At 37.8% G+C, this 24,264-nt stretch overlaps 2 protein-coding genes across 2 annotated transcripts; both read left to right on the top strand.

Annotated features, from left to right (window-relative positions):
• Positions 1-213: 213 nt before the first annotated feature.
• LOC110093340 (glutamate--tRNA ligase, cytoplasmic) lies at positions 214-15,200 on the top strand. The gene is made up of 6 exons (XM_020818188.2): positions 214-378; positions 12,195-12,291; positions 12,364-12,517; positions 12,615-13,723; positions 13,798-14,262; positions 14,603-15,200. The coding sequence occupies exons 1-6, from the start codon at positions 239-241 to the stop codon at positions 14,819-14,821; spliced, it is 2,184 nt and encodes a 727-aa protein (XP_020673847.1). The 5' UTR covers positions 214-238; the 3' UTR covers positions 14,822-15,200.
• Positions 15,201-19,739: 4,539 nt separating this feature from the next.
• On the top strand, positions 19,740-23,313 carry LOC110093332 (50S ribosomal protein L18, chloroplastic). The gene is made up of 3 exons (XM_020818180.2): positions 19,740-20,099; positions 20,955-21,116; positions 23,081-23,313. Exons 1-3 carry the CDS (start codon positions 19,842-19,844, stop codon positions 23,228-23,230), a joined length of 570 nt encoding a protein of 189 aa, XP_020673839.1. The 5' UTR covers positions 19,740-19,841; the 3' UTR covers positions 23,231-23,313.
• Positions 23,314-24,264: the final 951 nt, after the last annotated feature.

Raw genomic sequence — 24,264 nt, 5'->3', positions numbered from 1 at the left:
AATGGTGTTTGGCTGGATTTCGGTTAAATCCTACTTAAAAGTGAAGACAAATCCGATACCAAACACCCCCTTAGTAAATCCTTGATTTACGGCAAAAAGAGGGAAACGGAGAATTTATTCCTCCGTGGGATTTACGGGCGCTCAAAAATCCCGTTTGGCAGGATTTAGAATAAATCCTGCATAAATCCTGTTGCCAAACAGCCCCTTATTCTTACAAACTGCTTTCTTTTCAGCGAGGATGGGGGAGATTGTGTTGTCTTTCTCCGCGGAGAGCCCTCCTCTCTCAGTCATCGCCGCGGCTAACATCGTAGGAGTGACTCTCACCTTGGATCCAAGCCTCCCTCCCGCTTCCGCTAGCCTTCTCCGCTTCTCTTCTGGGTAAATCTCAAACTTACAGCTTCGATGCATTTTCAGCATGTAGAACAATTTTTCTTACGTTATGCATCTTTTTTATGCGTGGAAATTTTTTTTTTTTGGGAAAATTGAGGGCTCAGCCGGATCTATTTATAATAACAAAGGTAAAAGTGTAAAAGTAAAGAAGCCTATAAGAAACGGCAAATTATTGAAACAGATAAAAACAAAAACAGAGGAAGATCTATCTGGCGCAAAAAACAAAATTGACAGGAGAGCCTGTCGGCCTGAACTCTAAAATACATGCATATATCATAAATTGCTAGTCAGATACTCCCTTGGTTGCCCGTAGATCTTCCAAAGGGAGGATAGGGCAGGCTTCATCATTGTCCAGGCTCAAAATTGTGCCTTCCAAAAAGTGTCAGAGAGACAACATGCTGTTAAAAACTGACGAGAAGGCATATAGAAACCACGAAATAACAGCAATATAGCAGAAATGAGAGGGCTTCCCGAAGAGCTCCCATTTACCAAAACCAACCTCCAGAAAAACAACTGAAAATGAGCTTCCCATGAAATAAATTCCAGTATATAGCCCCCAGTAAACAACCAAAATGATCTGGCCTAGATAGCATTGCTCAGCTTTATCCTTTCTTTCACATATTCTCCATTTTTCCAACTAGATAACTTTAAATTAATTGCTCTAGCAATCTTTTTAGTAAGAGTGGTCGCACACATTTTGTTGAAGTTAAATATCCTGTTGTTCCGTTCGATCCACAAGTAATAAACAATAGCATTAAGGGAGAGAAGAATGCCACATTTAATGTTTTGGAGTTCAGGTAATCCTCCAACGTGATAGAAAGCTTAGACAACAGTAGGCCTAAGGTAAAAGTTCTGAAACAAAGGAATAAGCCTTTTCAACACAGTAAAAGAAAATTCGCATTTGAACATCAGATGGGATAAAGTTTCAGTGTAGGCACGACAAAAGATGCAGTTTTTATCTTGAATTTGAATGTTCCTTTTAGCCAGTTCATCAATAATTTTTAAACCTCCCCTAGAAGCCAACCGGGAGTACACAGAGAAACGAAGAGAATGTTTTTTGTGCGAAATCAGAGGATGCCGACCTAATGTGTCATCATGAGCAAAGAATTCATAATAATAGTCTTTAAATGTGGCTTGCTCTAAGTTTTTCCAATGAATATGTGCGGTGTTGTTGGAGGATATAGGAATATTTGGTATGATTTCTCTCATATGCGTATTAACTGAGGTAGGAATGGCCCAGGTGTTGGAAGAAATCCAATCTGCAAGTCTAGCATTTGAACTGCAAACCATGGTAATAGGGAAATCCCAGAATTTAGAAGTAATCAAGTCTCCCATGCACTAATGATCCCAGGTAGCAGCAGCCGGACTATTAGGATTGATGTGGAAAATAAAGTTATTTCTAGCTAGTATGGCAGTACTACTGATACTCTTCCAAAAGGCAATAACATTAGGTTGGATGGGCTTCCAAGGGGATGTGTATCTAGTTTTCAACCAGTTGGTGAGATGAGATGAGAGGTTGTAACATTTATTGATAATACCACAATTTAAGGCAAATTTTAAAGCTTGGAGAGAAGCAATACTTAGGCTGCCCTTAGAGAGGGGCTTACAAGTATTAACCGACGAGATGAGATGTAAATGTCTGAGTTGGGAACCGACATAGTAAATAAATTTGGAGCATAACTTCCCAATAGCCTTAGTGATAGATTTAGGAATTGTAGAGCCTCAAATTTAGTACGCCACCATATTAGTAATAGTAAACTTGATAAATTGCGTCTTGCTTAAAGAGAGTAATCTGGCCTTCCAACCGCGTTGATTAGTAATTTTATCAACCAAAGGATTATAATCAGAGGGTTTGATTCTACCCAAGGAGATGGGTAGGCCAAGATAGAATATTTTATTAGAAATTTTAGGGATATAGAGTAAAAGAGAGATTTTCGAAGAGAGGGGTGTGCTCGGAGAGATGAAAAGAGAGCTCTTATGTAGGTTAAGATGCAAACCAACGCTGTTTGGAAAGGTGTTAAGAATTCTCATGTGATAGTTGCAATCTTCAATGTCAATCTTGTCAATTACCAGCAAATCATCCGCATAGGATAGGTGCGATAGCTGAAATTTCTCATAATTGAAGCCTTCAAAAGTTTCAGTAGAGGTAGTATAATCTACAAGCATGAGAATGCATCCATGATGATGCAAAAAACTTAAAGGGCAGCCTTGCCTGATATCGGATGAGGAAGGGAAAAAACCTTCCAGAGCCCCCTTCGATGCTAATAGAGAAGTTAACTTCATTGATACAAGCTTTTATCTAGTTGATAAAAGGGGTAGGGAAACCCTTTTGAGCCATTCTTGCAAAGAGAAACTCCCTAGACATTGTGTCAAAAGCTTTTATGATATCGAATTTAGCGCAAAGCTACTTATTTCTATTGTTTTTCTTGAAAAAAACTTAGAATTTCCGCAACCAAGATGGTGTTATTAGTAGAAATTCTATTTGCAATAAAAGCAACTTGGCTCTGATGGATTATGCTAGGCATAATTAACTTCATATGGTTTGCAAGCATCTTAGCAATGATTTTGTAAAAGGCATTGCAGAGCGCAATGGGTGTGAAGTCTTGAATGTTCTCCACATGAGGCTTTTTGGGAATGAGAGAGATGGATATGGCTTTGACACATTTTGGGAGATAGCTTTGTTAAAGAATGATCTCACAACATTGCAAATCGTATTCCCCGTAATGCTATAGGTTTGCTTATAGAAATCGAAATTGAAGCCATCAGGACTAGGATAGGAGATGGAGCAACCCGAAAAGACAGTTGCTTAGATTTCAACATTGGTGATTGGCATAATGAGGGTCTTGATATCTGTAGGAGGGATAACCTGCCCCTAGGAAATATATTGATATCCATGTTGGCTGGGGATGGAGAATTGAAGAGGTCCCTAAAGTGATTAATTATGCCATGAATATTTGCACTTTGGTTGTGGTCTGTCCCAAGGATAGGAGCATTGCGTGCACTTTTATTGAAACTTTTCCTTTTGTGAAGCTTGGAGTACAAGAATTTTAAGTCTTCTTCCCCCTTCATCAAGCATTTAACTTTTGACCTCTGATAGTCCAGGTCCTCCAGGAGGCCCATGTAGAGTTGTAAAAGGAAAGTTCAGAACTTAACTGCTAAATCTACTACAAAGCTCACTGTTTAGAGGGTCTAAATCCATTTTCAATTGACATTCCTTTTGTTGTAAGGCCAGATTTTCACACTTAGCATCAATAAGGTTCGAAGATTCCCACTTTTTGATTTTATCGTTGTTTTCAACAGCTTCAATTTTTCTTAGAAAAATAGATGATAGGGTTGCCTTGAGATGGGGTTGCAAAAATCGATATAAGGATGTCCCAAAATTTCGGGAATTTGCTCCAGTAGTTTTTAAACATGAATCTCAGAATTCGTCTAAAATCAATATCGGCTCTGAGGATAACCGGGAATGATCAGAAATTAAACTATTGAGCACCTTGTAAGCGAAGTTGGGGAAAGAATTAACCCAAGCTTCATTAACTAACACACGATCAAGTCTCAAATGATTCGGATTGTCAGTTCTCTGGTTAAACCAAGTATGAAAATTGCCAGATGATGGGAGTTCCAGTAGGTTTGTCTCGAAGATGAAATTGTTGAAGGGGACAAGCCTAGAAGCAGGGATCACATTCCCTCCTTTTTTTTTCAGTTTGAAATCAACAACAAATAAAGTCTCCCATGACCACCCAAGGCATGGAGTCAGTAGGGCTCATCCTTTTATGATCTTCCCAAAGAGAAGATCTATCCTCAAAAGAATTTGAGGCATAAACAATAGTAGAGAGAAGTAAATGTAGGATATGGTCGGCCTTAAGGACACTCGTGATCATCTAACTGGAGGAAAAAGTGGGGGAGAAAAAGAGATTTGCATAATTCCATTTGATCCAAATACGACTAGGGGATGCCACTTCAAAGTTATTGAAGCTTTGTTCTTGCTCAAAGATTCTGTGGGTGGAATAAAAGGTTGGAGTGTAGAATTCGCTTCTCCAGGAGGCATATAATGTCAATGTTCTCGTCTCTGACCAGTTTTTACAGCAGTAAAACTTATCAGGGTTATTAAATCTTGATATTCTAGGCAGTAATGGTTGGAATGATCATAAAATTTTATGAGTTGAGTTCGGGCCTTTCCTGGAGCCCTTGCCTCTAGTTTTGCTATGTCCTGCTAGGAGGGTCAGCTGGTTTGGTTATGGTGGAGGTGGTCTTAGTGTGGTTAGATGGGATGGAGTATATAGGAGAGGTGTGAGGGTTATTAGCAGGATGGTCTTCTGATTCCTGATAAGATGAAGCTTCAGAGTTGGGAGATTCAAGAAGAATGCTGAATTTATTAGGAGATATGACTTTAGAGAGAGCTGGTTTAACGGGGGGAGGAATGGTGTCTGAGGAGGAGAACTCCACGTTAGGGGAGTTTTAGGTTGGGGATAAGAATAGAGTTGTTTGTAAGTCCTTTAGATTTTGGTGTAACTGGGGTGTTGGGAGTAGGGCCTTGTTCAACTGGGTGAATAGCAGAGTCGTTGAGAGAGGAGAATTGGTTGTTCATGCTACTGACTTTGGGGGTAGCTTTTGGTAGAGGAAGGATCCCCTTAGGACTTTGGGATGGGGGTCTCGGTCTGTGGCTTAAGCTTCTGCCTCTCCTAGACATAGGAGCTAGTTGGATAGTTGGAATTGGGTTAGATGGGCAAGAAGTGGTATGATTTAGGGATTTACATATAGAAAAGAGAGTGGGTCTCCAGTCATACTAAATTTTAAGGTCAAATGTCTTTCCCACAATAGAAATGGGAATGGTTTCAGGATAAGATGCAGAGGAGTCAACTTGAACACATACTCGGGCATATATAAGTTGGGATTTTGAAGTAGTAAGGGCATCTACTGCGAAGGGAGTACCAATTTTTTAGCGATTTTGGATATATCGGTGGGGGTCCAACAACATAAGGGGAGATTGTGGATTTTGAACCATATGAGGGCAAAATTAAAATCTTCACATTTAGGGTTGAAGTGAGGAGTCCTTTTTTGGAAAATGAAGTGTTTTCCTAGGATGAACCAAGCCCCTCGTGACCACACTTGTTCGTAATCCTCTTGGATAGAGAATTTGAACAGGAAAAAACAATCGCCGAGAGAAATGAGCTTCATCATACCTTTGAGCTTCCAAGCTTTCCAGACTGCATTAAGCAAGGACTCGTAAAATGGCCGCCTACCGAGAGAGTAGTCAACTAGCGCCAGGTTCCATTCCTATGTAGCTTCTACTATATCTTTGTGTGGGAAAGGGATGGTTCCGTCCGGAGTTGGGAGAGTGGATATTGGAAACTCACAAGGGTTTGGGGATCCCGCAAGGATGCAGCCCCAGTAAAGAGGGTTATATGGGCCAGCCATGGGAGGAGGAGTAGAGGAGTTTGGGAGAGGCGGGAAAGAAGGGTCGTAAGGAGAAAGATCCCTCTGGCGGCTACAAGAAGAGCCTAAAAAATGTAGGAGAAGATGTGAAGGAGAGAACCCTAACCCTAGCAAAGCTTCTCTCACCTATCAAAAGAAAAAAGTTTGTTGATTGCAATTCTATCTTGAAAGCCTGTTTGCATGACAAAATTCATGTCTGGAAATTTGTTTAGGGTTTTGCTGGATGTACAACTTAAGGGTGTATGCTATTACAATTCTTGCTTTTCTAAATGCCAGCTGCTTATGGGAAAATGTTTGTTTTTGATGTTTTTCTTTCAGTAGATATACATTTCCTAGGTTTTTGAGTACTTTCCAGATCAAAGCTAGTAAAATCAGTGTGGTGATTACCATGATATTGTCTCATATGAGTTTTGATATTTCCATTGGTACACACGACCATGAATTCATAAACTTGTTGTGTTGGCTATTGGCAAAACCAAGCAGAGTATATGATACAGAACAGAAAAGAGTAGAAGCTGTTGTATTTTAGTCTCAGTATTAGGATGAGTAGCAATGATGAGTTACATTTTGTAAGTAATTGAATTACAAAGGCGTACAATGTTGCTTATTTATATTAGAATAAGTTATGAGATGACAATGATGTAGGTGCAATCATGGTCGTGTGTGATGGTTATGATTCATTTTCAGAGAGATTGTGCCTGTGCTGTTTGGAGTATTCCTAATGTAGCCTATAGTGGAGAGAGGTTTGCCACCTCCCCTCAAGTTGACGGGCTAAGGTATGTTATCTCCAACTTGTCTCTAAGCTATAGCGCATGATGAGGAGGGCTTTAGTGAAAATATCAGCTACTTGGTCCTGAGTGTTGATGTGATGAAATGCAATTCTTTTGGCAAGATTTGGTGTCTGATAAAATGATAATATATCCTTAAGTGTTTGATTGAGATATCGCCACAATGTAGACACATCGACAACATTGTTGGGATTTGGAATTCTCTTGTGAAACGGTGGGGCCATATGATGTCAATCGCGGATGGAACTAGTGTTATATACTTAGGCTTTGGTGGACGATCGAGCCATTGAATTTTGTTTCTTGAAACTCCATGAGAAAAGTGTATTTTCTAGACATAAGTAGTAGTCTATGAGAGACTTTTGGTCATGAGGATTAAATGTCTAGTCGCAATCTAAGTAGGAGTAGAGAGTGAGTTTTCTTTTTTCGTTTTATATGAAGTCCAAAGGTAAATTTACCCTTGAGATAGCGAAGTAATTGTTTGACCCGGTGAAAGTGGCTATTGAGCTTGATGTTTTTGATATATGATGAATGGTATGTCAGGTGTAGTAATTGTAATATATTGAAGTGAGCTCGCTAAGTGGCATTAGTGTTGGAGATTTTCAAGTTCTTTTACATACTTTTAATGTTTCAGTGTTTGATTTTATTTTGAATTTTTTTAGATAAAGGGTTGGTTCACAGTTTGTCATGCCAGAATTGTGAAAAATTTATGTTGCTTATTGTGTTTGAGATAAGAAGAAATTGTGTGGTGCATTTAATACCTGAGTTCCCAGGAAGTAGGAGATGAGACCAAGTAGCTTCATATGGAATGTAATGTCTAGGTTTTGTATCAATTTTGACACAAGCTTTATCATTGTTACTTGTGTGAAGAATATCATCTACATAGATGAGGAGATATATGCTGACATGCTCGTGATTAAAGATAAGAAGTGACAGTTCAACATGCTGAATTTGAATCCGCGTTGCAATAGATGTCCAGTGAAGGAATACCATTATCATGGCTCTTGTTAAGTCCGTAGATGGGTTTTTCTAGTAAACAAATGTGGGTGGGAATTGTGGGTCGAGAAATTTGGGTGGCCTGAGTCATATACAGTAAAGACTATTTTTCCTCTTGCCCGCATCGTAAGCTGATGGGGACATCGGTTGGAAAGTCTACCGTCGACGTGGTCATAGATCGACGGCCACGATCTGCCCGATGTATTTCTGATTAGTGGATTGGTCATCTTATTTGATGTATTTTTATTTCTGCACTTTTCCCTTTTTGCCCTTGCTTGAGGGATTGAGTCTTGTAGCCCCTCGAGGGTATTTTAGTCTTTTATTTTTCATGACATTGTAATGGGCTATATATAGCCTCTTTCTTGTATTTTGATGGTTAATGAATGAATGACTCCCTATGCCGCCGGCCCCATCAATGGGCCATCCCATTTAATGCTCTATTAAGGGGAGTTAATGCTTGTTAATTGAAATTTCAAATCCATTGATTTTCCCTCCAAACTCACTCAAACCTGAAATAATTTCAGATTTATGAGTTAATACAACATCTAATTCCCCTAGCCCTAGCCGTTCCCCTTCCCCTCACACCCGCCGGCCCCCTCTCTCCACCGCCCCCCTCTCTTGCTCTCCTCATCCTCCTCTCAAGGTATAGCTCCTAATTCAATTGGAGATGGAAGACCAATCCGGAGCTTGAAGTTTAACCTTGCATCTCACGACGTTTTCTCGACAAGATTTCACCTAGTCTTGGACGGAACAATCATTGGAAGGTACGAGGTATTTCTATGATGTCTCTCCGCGAAGGTGATCCTTTCCTTTCTTGATTCTCTTACTTTCGAATTCCAAATTCTTCATGAGAATTGTTCAAAACAAGAGATTGTGTCCACTTGTCGCCATCCATTAGTATTTGTAGGATTTGTTACTTCTTTGCTCTAGATCTCATTGTTAAACAAGGGTTAAGTTGGAAACTACGTCGTATGCAACATTTTAAATTTCCTATGTGTTTTGATCTAGCTTAGTCTCTTGTGTGGTTTAACCTAAGCGAAGGTACTACTTAATTGTTTTCATTGTTGTGTTAAATCGCTCTAACGAGAATCTAACGTTGCTCTTAAAATAATCGTGCAAATTTCCAATTACGCATATAGTTCTACATCATAAGCTTCTTTTAATTTCTTTTATTGAGATTCCAGAACAAAAACGGTAGATCATGGCCCTGTTAATGCTATGGTTCCCGCTTTTTGCTCTCATGCATCTTCTTTCTGAATGCACCTCTCATTTCCTTTGCATATAAAGTGCATATGCATCTTCTTTCTGAATGCACCCCTCACTTTCTTCGCATGTAGTAAGTGCATCATGACTTGCTAGTGGCAGAGAGGAAAAAAAGGTTATAGATAACAAAAGAGAGTGACAGATGTAGGAAGGAAGATGAGGCGAAGGCAGAGCCAACACAATCAGCAACATACCTTCTTTTCAGGCATATAAAAAAGAAAAATAAGAATCTGGAGAATGAGTGAGCTACAGTATGATAGAGTGCAAGAGGTTGGGTATATGATAGGAAACACTTGTAGATCTCAAGTATTTCCTATCAATTTTTGGAAAATAACGAGAAAGCTCTTCCAAACTCCAATGAAAATCAGGGAAAACAGTATATCTTATTTCAAGAAATCAACTAACGGAAGAAAAACAAACAAGATATAAGTGATCCTCAATTCGAGAGTAGGATCAATCTCTCCCAAATCTCTAGGCGTCGCTAGGGCCCAAAAGAACACCTAAATTTAAGAGATCTCAAATTTCAGCCAAATTCAATATGCCCTAACCCTAGGAAAACAAACTATTTAATGCATACAAATCAAAAGGAAATCTCTAAACATTCCCTACATTCAATTTCCCTCCTAAACTCCCTTCAAAAACCTTCATAAATGGCTCTGTGAGAATCGGCGGTCAGCGCACGTACAGGAAGAGGCAAATTCTTCCGCCTCTGTTCCGTTGGGTCGGTCCCGCGTGGACCGGTTGGACCGGTCTAATAATACTCCCCTTCTAAAGATCCATCTTGTCCGCAAGGTGGAAAGACGATACCCTCCTCCATTCCTTCGTCATCACAAATGGTAAGAACCTGAAGAATTCGGTCCTTACACCTATTCTCCGGCGTATACCTCTCGTCACATCTAAAATAGAGCCCCTTTTCCCTCTTCTCATGTAATTCCGTCTCTGTGAGCTTCTTGAAGTTGTCCCCAGGTTTTCCTCCTGCAGTTTTTTCCTTCAAAGTCTCCTGAAGAGTATCCGGTGTTGGCTTCTTTGATTTCAATAAGTGGTGGTCATCCTGTATGGGCCTCCTGAGCTGCTGCCTCCTGCATCTCTTTCGAGGTGCCTCTGATCTTCTACCATTTGAGCTAGCTTCATAGCCTCTCCCAAGTCAAGAGGTACTCGAAACTCTCTCGGTACTCTATCACTGAACCATCCTGCGTCATTGTAAAGAACAGCTTGTAGAAGTCTCCTACCCTGCCGGTTCGGAGACATTCTATCAAATAATCCTTGAATTCCCTCGAACTCCGTATGGGTCGTGGCATGTCCCTCCATTGGTACTAAGCCAAAGGTTTTCCTTCCAAATATAGGCATGCTGCCGTCATTCTCTCCTCCTCTATCAATCCATTGACGGCGAAATATCTTTCAACCTTGTAGATTCACCCGTGCGCATCATCTCCCTCAAAGATCGACACATTCAATTTCCTAACCCTCAGATCATCTGTTCCCTCTGTTCCCTACATAATTTCTTATTCCCCAAGGGGGTGGTTCCCCCCAAGTGTCCCAATCATCCCTACTACGTTCATATCCAAACCTTTCATCAAATTATCACATTCTCCTCTCAAATTCAGCACTCCTTAGATCATAACAAACTCTTCTCCTTTCAGATTTAGCCCCCCTTTTATCATAATTACTCATTTCCCTTTCCAATCTCGCCTCTCTCCTCTCCAAATCAGCACATTTTCATTCTTTCCCTAGCTCCTCACGCATCTCCTCATACCCTCTACTCGGCTGCTCCCTAGAAATAGGCACTATGAGAGGTATTTCTCCTTCCTTTTGAGTCACCACCTCTTGATCTCCCCTTTTCCTGATTGGCTTAGGATTTTTCCCATCTCCGTGGCTGTCGGCGCTATCCCTCACCTCCGACGGAGATATTTTGGATTGGCCCTCGAGCAGTTTCTTCAACATCTCCTCCAAGATGGAAAATTTCGAATCGAACTTGTTATGGATAGCTGAAACATCTTTTTTTTTTAAATCCGAAACTTAGTTTGGAGATTTGAAATTTTAGATTTCATTTGTCCACTCTCCATTTCGAGGCATTCCTCCAATGCATCCATTTTGTTGGCCGTCATTGATGCCTAAATTTTTCTAGAAATAAAATTCTAAACTTCAATCTTCAAAAACAGGAATTTTCTTCTTTGAAATATCAAGAACAGCTGCTAAAATTCACCAAAACAGCCCAAAAAAGATCCCAAAAACAGCTTTGATACCAATTTGATAGGAAACACTTGTAGATCTCAAGTATTTCCTGTCAATCTTCGGAAAACAACGAGAAAACTCTTCCAAACTCCAATGAAAATCAGAGAAAACACTAGATTTTATTTCAAGAAATCAACTAACGGAAGAAAAACAAACAAGATATACGTGATCCTCAATTCGAGAGGATGATCAATCTCTCCCAAATCTCTAGATGCCGCTAGAGCCCAAAAGAAAACTTAAATATAAGAGATATCAAATTTTAGCCAAATTCAAGATGCCATAAACCTAGGAAAACAAACTATTTAATGCATATAAATCAAAAGGAAATCTCTAAACAGCCCCTACATTCAATTTCCCTCCTAAACTCCCTTCAAAAACCTTCCTAAATGGCTTTGTGAGGATCGGCGATCAGACGCACGTACAGGAAGAGGTGGATTCTTCCGCCTATGTTCCGCTGAGCCGGTCCCGCATGGACCGGCTGTACCGGTAACAATATAGTGGAGGGATGTGGTGTAATAAGAGGGTGTATGGGGAGATGATTTTGTTGGGAGTAGCGAGACAATAATATATAGAGAAATGGTCTGATTGGGATTTCTTTTTCATTTTGTATTGAAATGAAGTGACTGATTGGAAAATCAATAATTATGATGAACTTTTTTTGAAATTCTAATATGTATTACAAACACTTACTACGATGGAGTTTTTGTTTTTTAAATCATACGGATCAAATTTACTGCTTCGGTAACTGCTGCTATTATCACCTTTGGTTTCACTAAAAAGGTTGCTCCTGTTATCTTGTTTTTTGGGATACTTTTCAGATGGAAATATGATTCTATCTTGATAAATTTGAGGTACATTTGTGATTAGATGGCGCTGTGATTTTGAAGAAGCAATTTGGACTTCATTTTCTTTTTTATGGCACTTCTTTGCCTCAGTTTTTTTTTAATAATATTATTATATTTATGATAATGTTTTTCTGGAATTTGTTTTACTGATTTAGCATGATGCAGTTTCGACAAGTCCTTTTGCTCTTGTGCAAGTTCTAGTTGCTACGTCTGATTAAAGTATATGCTAATTTTTTTTATTTCTCTTCAGATTGAAATTGCAGGGAACAAACACTCTCTTGCGTTATCTTGGCAGGGTTTCAAAACTTCCTAATTTCTATGGAAAAGATGCAATAGAGTCATCTCAGGTATGTTTTATGGATATCAAGAGTACCAATTAAGTTGAGTTTTATCTGAATTTCGTATGACTTTCAATGCAGATTGATGAGTGGCTTGAATATGCTCCAATTTTTTCATCTGGTCCACAATTTGAGAGTGCATGCTTGCATGTAGATGGATATCTTGCTTCGAGGACCTTTTTGGTTGGGTATAGCCTCTCTATTGCTGATGTAGCATTATGGTCAGGTCTTGCTGGTAAGTTGTCACCACTCACCATTAATGATCTGTTATGCTTTGCCTTTTAATTTGATTACTTTGGAGATTTTTTAGAAAGTTTAATCTCATTTTTCAGGCACTGGGCAGAGGTGGGAAAGTCTGAGGAAGTCAAGGAAGTACCAAAATGTAGTCCGTTGGTTCAACTGCATAGCAGAAGACTACAGTTCTTTGAATGAAGTTACTAGAACCTATGTTGGCAAAAGAGGGCTGGGAAAATTTCCCTCTACCAATCCTACTCAAGCTTCCAAAGAACATGAAGAACCATTGGTAAATGGTGAAGTAAATCCTAGGGAGAAGGCTCTTCCTTTTGAAGTTGATCTTCCAGGTGCAAAATTTGGAGAAGTTTGCTTGCGGTTTGCCCCGGAACCAAGTGGATTCCTGCACATTGGGCACACTAAGGCCGCTTTGTTAAATCAATATTTTGCCCAGAGATATAAAGGAAGGATGATTATACGCTTTGATGATACAAATCCTTCGAAGGAAAGCAACGAGTTTGTCGAAAATCTGTTACGAGATATTGAGACATTGGGCGTCAAATATGATGCTGTTACTTACACGTCAGATTACTTTCCACGGTTGATGGAAATGGCTGAAAGCTTGATAGCCAAGGGAAAAGCATATGTAGATGATACACCTAGGGAGCAGATGCAGAAGGAAAGGATGGATGGGATTGAGTCAAAGTGTAGGAATAATAAAGTTGAAGAGAATCTTTTGTTGTGGAAGGAAATGATTGCAGGTTCTGAAAGAGGCATCCAGTGCTGTGTACGAGGTAAACTAGACATGCAGGACCCAAACAAATCGCTTCGGGATCCCGTTTACTATCGGTGTAACCCAGATCCTCATCATCGTGTCGGTTCTAAATACAAAGTTTATCCTACCTATGACTTTGCTTGCCCATTTGTTGATGCTGTAGAGGGTATCACACACGCCCTTCGTTCAAGTGAATATCACGACCGCAATGCACAATATTACCGTATACTTGATGATATGGAACTAAGAAAAGTGCAAATATATGAGTTCAGCCGACTCAATATGGTTTATACTCTTTTGAGCAAGAGGAAACTTCTTTGGTTTGTCCAGAATGGGAAAGTGGAAGGGTGGGATGATCCACGGTTCCCAACTGTGCAGGGAATAGTACGTAGAGGTCTAAAAATTGAGGCGTTGATTCAGTTCATTCTTCAACAGGTATTTATTATCTAATTCCTAAATACTCTTCATTATGCAAACCTCTAATTATGAGTTTATCTTATTCTTTTCAGGGTGCTTCCAAAAATATAAACCTCATGGAGTGGGACAAGCTCTGGACTATCAATAAAAAAATCATTGATCCCATTTGTCCAAGGCATACCGCTGTACTTGAAGAGGGACGAGTAATTTTCACCCTTGCTAATGGTCCTGAAAAGCCATTTGTTCGTGTCTTGCCAAGGCATAAGAAATTTGAGGGTGCTGGGAACAAGGCCACGACTTACACAAATAAGATATGGGTAGACTATACCGATGCATCAACTATGTTAGAGGGAGAGGAAGTAACTTTGATGGACTGGGGGAATGCCATTATTACAGATATTAAGAAGGAAAATGGTATCGTTACTCATCTGGTTGGGGTTCTGCATCCAGAAGGCTCAGTGAAAACAACCAAGTTGAAGCTTACATGGCTTCCTGACACAGATGAGCTAATTAACCTTTCATTGGTTGAGTTTGACTACCTATTAAAGAAAAAGAAGGTATGTTTGCTACTGCTTTATGGTATTCTAGTTTTAAATGAAATTTACTACTGTTTACCACTATTATGTAATGAAATATATGGGTCTTACTTCATATTTAGTCTTTTTTTTTTCCAACCAGTTCTTTTATTTTTTAAACTGAACTTAGAATATCTTTCGCAAGCATCTTTATAGTTAACATAGCAGGATACGAATGTCACCGCCATGATTGGTGGCTTTTCGGTCTCTCAGTAACTTATAATTGTTGCTACTAATTCCTCTTATGATATTGGAAATGGAAAATACATTCCTTCCAGCTCTAACTTGCCTGCGTATGTTGCACAAAATAACATTGCTGCAGCTGGAAGAAGGTGAGGACTTCCTTGACAATCTAAATTCGTGCACAAGACGAGAGGTTGCGGCTCTCGGGGATTCCAATATGCGTAATCTGAAGCGTGGAGATGTAATCCAGCTTGAGAGGAAAGGTTATTTCAGATGTGACATCCCATTCGTTCGATCTTCAAAACCCATGGTTCTGTTTGCGATTCCAGATGGCAGGCAACCAACATCTTTGAACTGAACTTAATTTAAGCTTTGAATAAGCGGCTAGAAAGAACTTTTATTAATGCTAGTTGCCAGCTTTGGCTGATGAAGCTACGAGGCCAGATTGATTTATTATGACTGTTCAGAGCTGGTTTTTTCATGCTGAAAAGAGCCAAAAGATTCTGCTCTTGTCTAACTATCAATTGCCATCTCATGAGATGAAGGTTACAAATTTTTGGGCAGGTTATTATGTCTGAGTTCTTAAATAGTTCATGTAAGTTTCTGAAACCAACTGAATCATCTATACTTTCTGCTTGATTGATATATCGAAGCTGTATGTTGTCAGAAGTTATAAAATGTTACAGCTTGATTTTATTTAATGATGATGATGGTATAAACATACTTATATAAAGTCATTATAAAAAATGTCTTTAAGTAATTAAATTATGATGATAGTACAGCAATTGAGAGCCAAAGAACTTCCTCCTCACTGGGCATTTTAGAATAACATAATCAACCTAATTATAATTCATTCAATGCATCTCGAATTTTCATGTTATGAAAATACAAAAAAGTTGAATATGGAGGAGATCAGGCTAAGGGTGCGTTCGGGTCTGCTTTTTCACTATTGTGCATCACGGAACGTGACCAAGAGGTGGTTTGGGGTGCCGTGATCGTGCTATGTTTTTTAAATTTTCATGTCCTGCGGTTGCTTTCTACGTCTGAAGGAAGCCTCCTGCATTCCGTTGCTTCCTGTTGTTTGTAGGTATGCCCTTACATTTATCTGTGAACTATCCGTTGTCTTCTTCATCCTTGTGAAGTTCCTCTATATCAGACCACTTCATACATTTCTCCACTCCTGTCATCTTACCACGCTCAGCTACATCGGACTCGCTCACCATTTCAGTTTTGGTATTTCTTCAAACTTGCAGTTGCGAGAACTCCTCAGCATTTTATTGCAGTAATCTTCTGAGGTAAAACTCTGTCCCGTAGGCTGCACTTCTGAAAAAAAAAGTGAAGTTTTTCATTTCATTTCTACAATCGAGCTTTGGATTTCCTCTATTGGATTTTCGTTGAGATGTAAGAGCAGTTTGCGGGATATATTGATATTAGTTTTTCAATTTGTCATTGCTTAGCGTCAGATATATTTTCTTCTTTTATCTGCAAAATTGTGATCTTTGTTAGGTTAGTCCATTTATTTTCTTATTATTTTTTTGAAAAAAACAAACAGGTTGGATTAGACGCATCATATTTGTATTTATTGATCTACAACTGTAAAGCTTTTCTGGGAGAAACCCGAACTTTAAATGATATATTTCAATGTTCTTTATTTATTCTGAAATCATTTTTACTTGAATTTTTTTGTTTATGATGACTATCTCTTTTTTTTTCCTTCTTTGTTGATTTATGCCCTGCATTTCGTACCTGTGGAAAAAAAATTCATGTATTTACAAAGTATCAGGTTTCCCAGTTTTATCTTTTTAGATTCTCAGAAGTTCAAAGAGTTTATCACTTATCCCATCACACCTTACTGGATGAAGATGGTTACTGTTGGTGTAGAGAAGGCAATAATATGGATACAAACAAACAATTAGAAGAAGCTTCCGTAGGTCATAGTTCCATTGATTATGATGATAATTCATTGCGGAGGGTGAGAAAGCATACTTCATGAACTTGGCTCCATTTGGGGAGAAATTATTCTGTGCGGATGTCGGACGCAGCTCTACGTTTGGATGCTGCGGTACTGTGTAGTACCGAGCCGCGGTACCGTAAAAGGGTGACATGGTGTTTTTTATTGTTCTTCAGACGGCGTTCAATGCCTGCACAGAATAATTTTTTCTGTTTGGAAACTCTTCGTAATGCGCTATTTTCAATTTTCATGCGTGATAATGTTTCGTGCTCCCTCTAAAATGTTAGTGTTTACAACTTCACTAAATATTCATGCATGACTGCTTAATTTGTAAATGTATTGTTTTCTTGTAAATTCCTGCACTGAACGAGAAGCTTGCTTGGGTGTCACTTATTTAAAAAATCTTGATGAAATGTTGCATTACTACTGTTCAACAAAATGTCCCTGAAGATCATTTAAACGTGAATTCTGTAGCTGTTAAGGAGAAGTCTCACTTTTTTTTTTTGTCACTTCAATAGACAATTTCTTCTCAAAATGCTTGAAAATATCCACAACATTTTCAAGTTGAATCATTGGAGGATTTCTCATTGGAGGATTTCTCCTCTTTCTCCTTAGATGATAATATTTTTAAATTTAATTCGGAACCTGAATTGCATAATATTAAACTAGGGGTGCAAACGAGTCAAGTCGAGCTTGAGTCGGGAGGTGTTCGAGTCGAGCTCAGCTGTCGAAAATCGAGCTTGAGCTTGACTCGACAGAGAAAAAGCAAGCTCGTCGTCAAGCACCGTCGTGAGACCTTCGCCGTTGTCCGTCGTAGATGCCGTCGCCCGCTTCCACTTTTGTTTCTGTTGTCTGTTGCAGACCTTTGCTAGTTGTCTTCAATGCTGATGCCTTCAATGTCGTCGCTGAGCGTAACATTGTATTTTCCCGTCGATGACGTCCCGTCGATGCCGAGCCTTCGGTAAGCGTCCGTCCGAGATTCAAATTAGATTTTCCTGCTCGCCATTTCGATTTCCCGCTCCCAAATTGCATTTTTCGCCCGCTAGCTCGGCTGTTGATATGCTCGACGAGTCGAGTCAGACGCCTGTTCAAGCTCGAGCTCGATATGCCTTCGAGCTCGAAACTGTGTTCGAGCTCGACTCGCGAGCTCGATAAGCTCGACTCGCGAGCTCGATAAGCTCGACTCGTCGAACCAGTTACCGAGTTGAGTTCGAGCGCTTTACTCGGTTTGCACCCCTATATTAAACAGTTGAGTAATGCATTAGTTATTAAAGTTCTTTCAACTCCGACAGTGATAGCACTCCACGATTCAATTTATTTGATGTAATGCACTTGGAACTTTCCAAATTCTTTATGTTTTAAAATTCGTACAAGTTGTATATAAGATACAGCAAAAACTTGTAAACTTTGTTTAAAGTAAAAGTCATTTTAAAATATATTAGGAGTTTTTTTATATTTAAGAGTTTTGAAATATTTTGTAAAAGTGGATCAATTTTGATTTAGAATTGCTAGTTTGTAATTATATAAATTTTTTTTAAAAAATTTATTTTTTAAATAATTTTCTATCATCTCAATATATATAAGAGTATCAAGGTAAATTGTTCTGACACAGCTGTAGCATAGTAGCTTCGTAGTTATACTATCCAGATAAAATATAATTATTTATGTACAACTTTAGAAAGAATCTTTAAGTATAATAAATTCACAACATGTTTTATCAACAACTGTAGCCGTCTCAAATGCACCCTAAAGCTATCTCCAACTGCATTGCTTCTTCTTGTTTTTTGTTTGTTATTCGCTCCACCTGAATGTCAAATTGCACGCTAAATTCGTGGGATGAACAGTGTTGATGTCGATGCAAACTTTTTTTTTTAATTCAGAAACTTAGGTTAATAATTATAGGTTATTAAGTATAGTTTTTTATTATTACTTTTTTATATAATTAATTGTTTTAATTAAGTTATTCATTTTAAATAATATAAAATGCAATAGCATAATTAAGATACAAGATTAATATATAAATTAGGATAAAAGCCCCATTAAATTTAAAGGATATTGAATATTATAATACTTCAACAAAATAAAAAATTGAAATCAAAATGAAGAACAAGTTATGACAACGAAAATATAAAATGAGAAATAAAAATAAAAATAACTAATATTTATTTTATTAAGTATATATTTATATTACAAATTAATTTATCGAGTAAAAGTTTTTTTTTTTTAGGATATTAAATATTGCAATACTTCAACAAAATAAAAAAATAAAAATCAAAATACAGAATAAGGTATGACAGCAAAAATATAAAATGAGAAATAAAAATAAAATTTATTTTATTAAGTAAATATTTATTTTCCAAATTAATTTATCGAGTAAAAGTTATTTTTATTGGAAATTTAAGAAATCTAAATATATGATTAAAATTAAATAAAAAATAAAAATGAGAAATAATATACATATAATATTCTTTTTTTTTTTTATGTTAGGAAATGAAATTTAATAGGAAATAATTTATGCATTTTTTTTCGTATTACTGTATTTGAACTGAAAATTTACTTAAAAAGAATTAGAGCATTCTGTGATTTATCCTGCACGGCCAAATTCAAAACAATTATTATAAGACTCGTCAAAGGGCAATTATTAGTATGCTATGGCGAGTTAAAGTGTGTCAATAACTGAGTTTTTTCTAGCAATATCGAGTTGTACTGAGTTTTTTCTAGCAATACCGAGTTGTACCGAGTTGTACTGAGTTTTTTCAAGCAAATCCTGAGCAAATACCGAGCAAATCCTGAGCAATACCGAGTTGTACTGAGTTTTTTCTAGCAATACCGAGCAAATCCTGAGCAAATACTGAGTTGTACTGAGTTGTACTGAGTTTTTTCTAGCAATACCGAGTAAATACCTAGCAATACCGAGCAAATCTGTAGCAATATCGAGCAAATCCTGAGCAAATACCAAGTTGTACAGAGTTGTACCGAGTTGTAAAAAACTCGGTACAACTCGGTATTTGCATGGTTTTGATCTTCACATAGCGATATTTCTCATTTTTGCAAAGCAATACCTAGCAAATACCGAGATATCGAGAAAATCGAGAACATAGTATTTCCGGGTTCCGCTCCGGATCAAGACAATTTAGAATAATAACAAGTGGCGACATGTTATTGGCGGCCGAGCTTAGCTTTACGTCAGGTCAGAGGACGTAATAATTGTTCCTCTTAAAGGGCAAGCTCGGACGTGGTTCTATTCACTGCCTGCCCGGTCCATTCCATTATTTATTAAATTGGCCAAAAAGTGTTATGTATGTAAAAATCCCTAAATTTTTTTACTGTCAAGAGGTCTTCTTTGCTAGGGCGGATAAGGAGTGGCGTGGGAGGCTCAAACGGGAAAGAGGAAGAAAAGAGGAAAAACAGAAGCTTGGCTCGAGTCATGTACTCCACTTGTTCTTTGCCAATTACTTCTCATTCATCGGCAATTGCCGCTCCGGCTCTGTCGCCCGCCGCTCGGTCTTTTTCCTCCTCAAATGGAAGCGGCGCCTTTCCTTTCTCTCTTCGCCTTCACTTCACCGGCGAAATCACCGATAAGCGTCCTAGCGCAAAGACATGGACGGGGATTCCGTCCATCGAGGCGAAAGCCAAGACAAGGAGCGAGAGCCGTACCGCCCGTCACGAACGCGTTAGGAAGAAGGTGAACCTGGTCTCATGGTGTGCATTTGGATGCAATTAAGCTGCTATTAATTTCTCAAGATAATGCTACCGCCTTCATTATAGTGCTGACTAGTTACAATGAAAAAGTGCATTTTTTTCCCAGTTTAGTGATGATTTTCTTAAATTGTGATGAAATTGACTAATTGTGAGTAATTTGATGAGCTAGGTTAGTCGATTGAACTATTCTTTACTCAAAAGGATGGCCATGTTTCAAAAGGATGGCCATGTTTAGATGGAACAAAGGTTGAAGTAAGGAAGAAGATCCATGGAATATCTGGCATTTTTGCTTGATTATGAAATTATTGTTTTAAGTATTTGAACACCATTTTCTTGTTCATTACTAGCATCCAAACAGAAATTTATAATGCTTGGTGCACTGGAATCCAAGGTACAATAACCTTTTGATGTTCCATTTTAGTTAGTCAGAAATGCAGAATGCCTTTATCCGTAAAGAGATTTATTCCATTCTTTAGTAATTTTGTTGAGCTATGTTCAATGAACAATATCGAATGACTCATATAGTGAATAGGAAGAGCAAGAAAACTCATTTGTGTTTTAATATGTGAGTACCATTTATGTAAGCATAGATTGAGATAAGTTACTATTAGGAAAATTTTGATGTGAAAAGTATTAAGCAGTTGAAAAAATTAAAGTGTACCCTCTTTTTTCATAATTGGGATTGATGTTTATTATGTGCTTGATCTTTATTTGAACTGTTAAAGTATATATTTTTTAAAAATTTTGAATGATGCTTGCAACTCTTGTATAATTTATTTTCTTCTGTTAATTTTTTATGATATGGTACTCTTGTATTGTTTATGTTACTTCTTTCAAGGTCCATGGTACCCCTGAGAGGCCAAGGATGTGTGTTTTCCGTTCAAACAAGCATCTTTATGTCCAAGTGATTGATGATACGAAAATGCACACACTAGCTGCAGCCTCAACCATGCAGAAGCCAGTGATAGAAGAAATTGATTTCTCTTCTGGGCCTACAATTGTAAGTCAATTGAGACTATTTATTTAGAATTGTTTTGCGGCAAAATATTACAAAGTTTTAGTTTTTGTAATATGTGTAATGATTTATATTCCTTATCCACTATAGTATATTATTGGCATGAGATATTTTTCATTTTTTTTATTGATTATGAAGATGCTTGCAAAGATGCAATGTGAGGCAACTTGGTGTATGCTACTTACAAAGCCACATAGTTTTAATAGGTGAAATTCTTTTTGAAGTAGAGTTCCAAAATGTAAGGGGTGTAAGATTAATAGAACAAAGATAAAGTACTTGTCAGTTTTAGTGGAATTTGTAATTGAAAATTAACTGTGAAATAAAACATTGAACAAGTGATACCTAGGATGTGATTTTTAGAGCATTGCAAAGGATTATGTATTGCATTGGATGCATTATACAAAATGATGGGAATATGGAGTAGGATGTGATTTTTAGAGTTAAGGTTGTATTTGCTAAATAGAGAAATGTCTCAAGAGTACTGATATATGAGAGAATGACATTGATAATCAAAGATCATTTTGATAAGGCTATAGTTAGACTTACTATATTTTATGGATTTGAGTGTTGGTAAACAAACAAGGAAGCCAATAACAATCAAGTTGAAGGAGATGGAAATGAGAGTTTATATATATGTATGAGTGTTAAAATGGCTACATAATAAAATTAAGGTCGATAAAGTGAGAATTAATAACTTTAGTGATAGTGGGAGTAATGCTGACCTCATGTAGTGAGATAAAGGCTTGATGTTGTTATAGTGATTCAGGGAGTAGCATCTCTTAAGATATCTTAAAGATAAGATAGTGAATAATAAAACTAGGTGATTTGAACATAGAAAAGAATGTAAAAGATAAGCCAAGTAGAGTGAGTAGATTGAATGTGAAATCAATAAGAAGGTAAATGAATTAACCCAAGGTAATGTTGCTTGCAATTGTACAAAAAGACTTGGGTAAAATTTATTACCTTATGCTGCACTCAACAGTGGAGAATGATAAAGATAAGGATGCTATTGATAATCTCTATATTAATCCTATATTTCATAGCTATCTACGTTCATGTAGAAGTTGCATCAATATTTGCCATTTATTTGTTATGTTAATGTTGTGCGAAAGTAAGCACTCTAATGAAAGATGTGTTGTGGAAAACGTAGCAACAATATGCATGAAAAAATCTAACAAATATTTAAAATTTCTTTATAGAAACATATGCCTCAACCTTTCTTGCACTGCTTTCGTGATTTTTATCCTTAAATGTTTAAGTATGAAAAAGTCTGTTCAGCTATTGTGAAGGTCTTTTTGTGGTTGAACAGATGTCACTTGCTGTCTAACATCTCAGTTGTTCCTTCCTCTGGCATCCTATACTAGTATCTTTTTTATCCCGTTAAGAAAAGGTAATCAGATTTCGTTTTAGCACTGAAAAAGAAGAAAAGACGAGTAATTATTTGTTTTTATGCAATGATTTACTGTGTCAAGCAAAGCAGTACTTGGCCCTGAGATTTTTTTGTAAGGGTTGTTTTTTCGGAATATTAGGATTGTATTTCATCCAGGCTTCGGTTGATTATTTTGTACTTTTCTTAAAAGTGTTTTAAAACTGTTGTTTGAGATAACTGAGTTTTCTAACGGAGAAGTTAATATCATAAAGCTTTTAAAAATAGTATAAAAACAATGATATTCAGAACGTGATTAAGAAAAGTAGTTTTATCACACAAATAATTTTTTTTCTGCGTTACTGCTGCTAGACAGAAAAAGCACTAAAAACGGATAAACAAACGAGCCGTCAACTTCCTGCATTCAAACATTTTAGGTGTTTGATTTGATGAAAAATAAATATAAAGTAAGGTTTTGAAGAATTTAAATTATCTCAATCAAATCTATGTTATTTTATCATTTTTGGAACATGTTTTATGTTTACATTAAACCAGCTGATTGTAAACATAAATGGTTAAATAGGAAGTGGCAAAGAAGGTTGGTGAAGCCATTGCTAAGTCTTGCTTAGACAAAGGAATCACACAAGTGGCTTTTGATCGAGGTGGCTACCCATACCATGGACGCGTACAAGCCCTTGCTGATGCTGCTCGGGAGCACGGTCTTCTATTCTGATTAACTTCCATTCTGGAAAATTTTCCTGTATAACATTTTAAGAGCAAGTCTGAGGGTATTTAAGAGCTTCACTATTGAATTTCCTCAGTCTTTCTGTCCTTTTTTAATGAATTATTTAAGTGCTTTTGATGTGGGTATAAGGATCTTCTACTTAATAAAATCTTCCTCTGTTTTCATTGATTTTTATTTTAAAATTTCAGCAAGCACAGTACATCATTCATAAACATGCTTGTTTAGTTTCTTGCATGCATGATATTGTGAGACGAACACGTCTGTATAGCTCATTATGTATCTTATGTTATTTACAATCATACACATGTATTTCTATATATATAGGCTCTGTAATAAGCTTTCAGATAATAAGATTAATTTCCAATTTTCTCTCATCTTTGGCTTCTCTCTGTTCCGATCCTTCTCATCTTCCTCAGCTCTCACATGGTATCAGAGCAGGAAATGGGAGATCAAGAAACGACGTCCTCTATCCCTCCCGCTCCCACCTCCTCCCTCGCCGACGCCTTCAACGAACTCGTTCTTCCCGCCTCTCTCAAGTTCATAATCTCAAATTTCAAGAACCTGATCCCTCATCACCTCACCGTAGATAATTACGCAATCTGGAAGATCCAGATTCAACAAAACCTCACGGCAAACGGCTATGCCGACTTCCTCACAGGCAAGATCGCACCTCCGGCCGACAAGACCTCGCAAGATTACGCCCGCTGGCGCCTCATCGACAGCAATTTGATTCCCGCTCTCTTTTCCGTAATTTCTCCGACGCTTCTCCCATATGTCATCACCGCATCTTCAGCGCAAGAAGTCTGGGAGATACTCGAACGTCGACTTCAGTCGACTTGCCGTTCTCGAGTAATCCAACTCAAGAACGAATTACACCAAGTTCACATGAACAATCAAACAATGCAGCAGTATCTTTCCATGATCAAGAACATTGTCGATAATGACCAAGAAGACATCATTTTATACACTCTGAATGGTCTACCGGCATCCTACAACGCTTTCAAAACCGCAATTCGAACATC

This window comes from Dendrobium catenatum, unplaced genomic scaffold (assembly GCF_001605985.2).
Source record: "Dendrobium catenatum unplaced genomic scaffold, ASM160598v2 fragScaff_scaffold_658, whole genome shotgun sequence".
Taxonomy (NCBI): Eukaryota; Viridiplantae; Streptophyta; class Magnoliopsida; order Asparagales; family Orchidaceae; genus Dendrobium; species Dendrobium catenatum.
The sequence above is the reverse complement of the archived record's forward strand: the minus strand, read 5'-3'. Positions and strand labels throughout refer to the sequence as shown.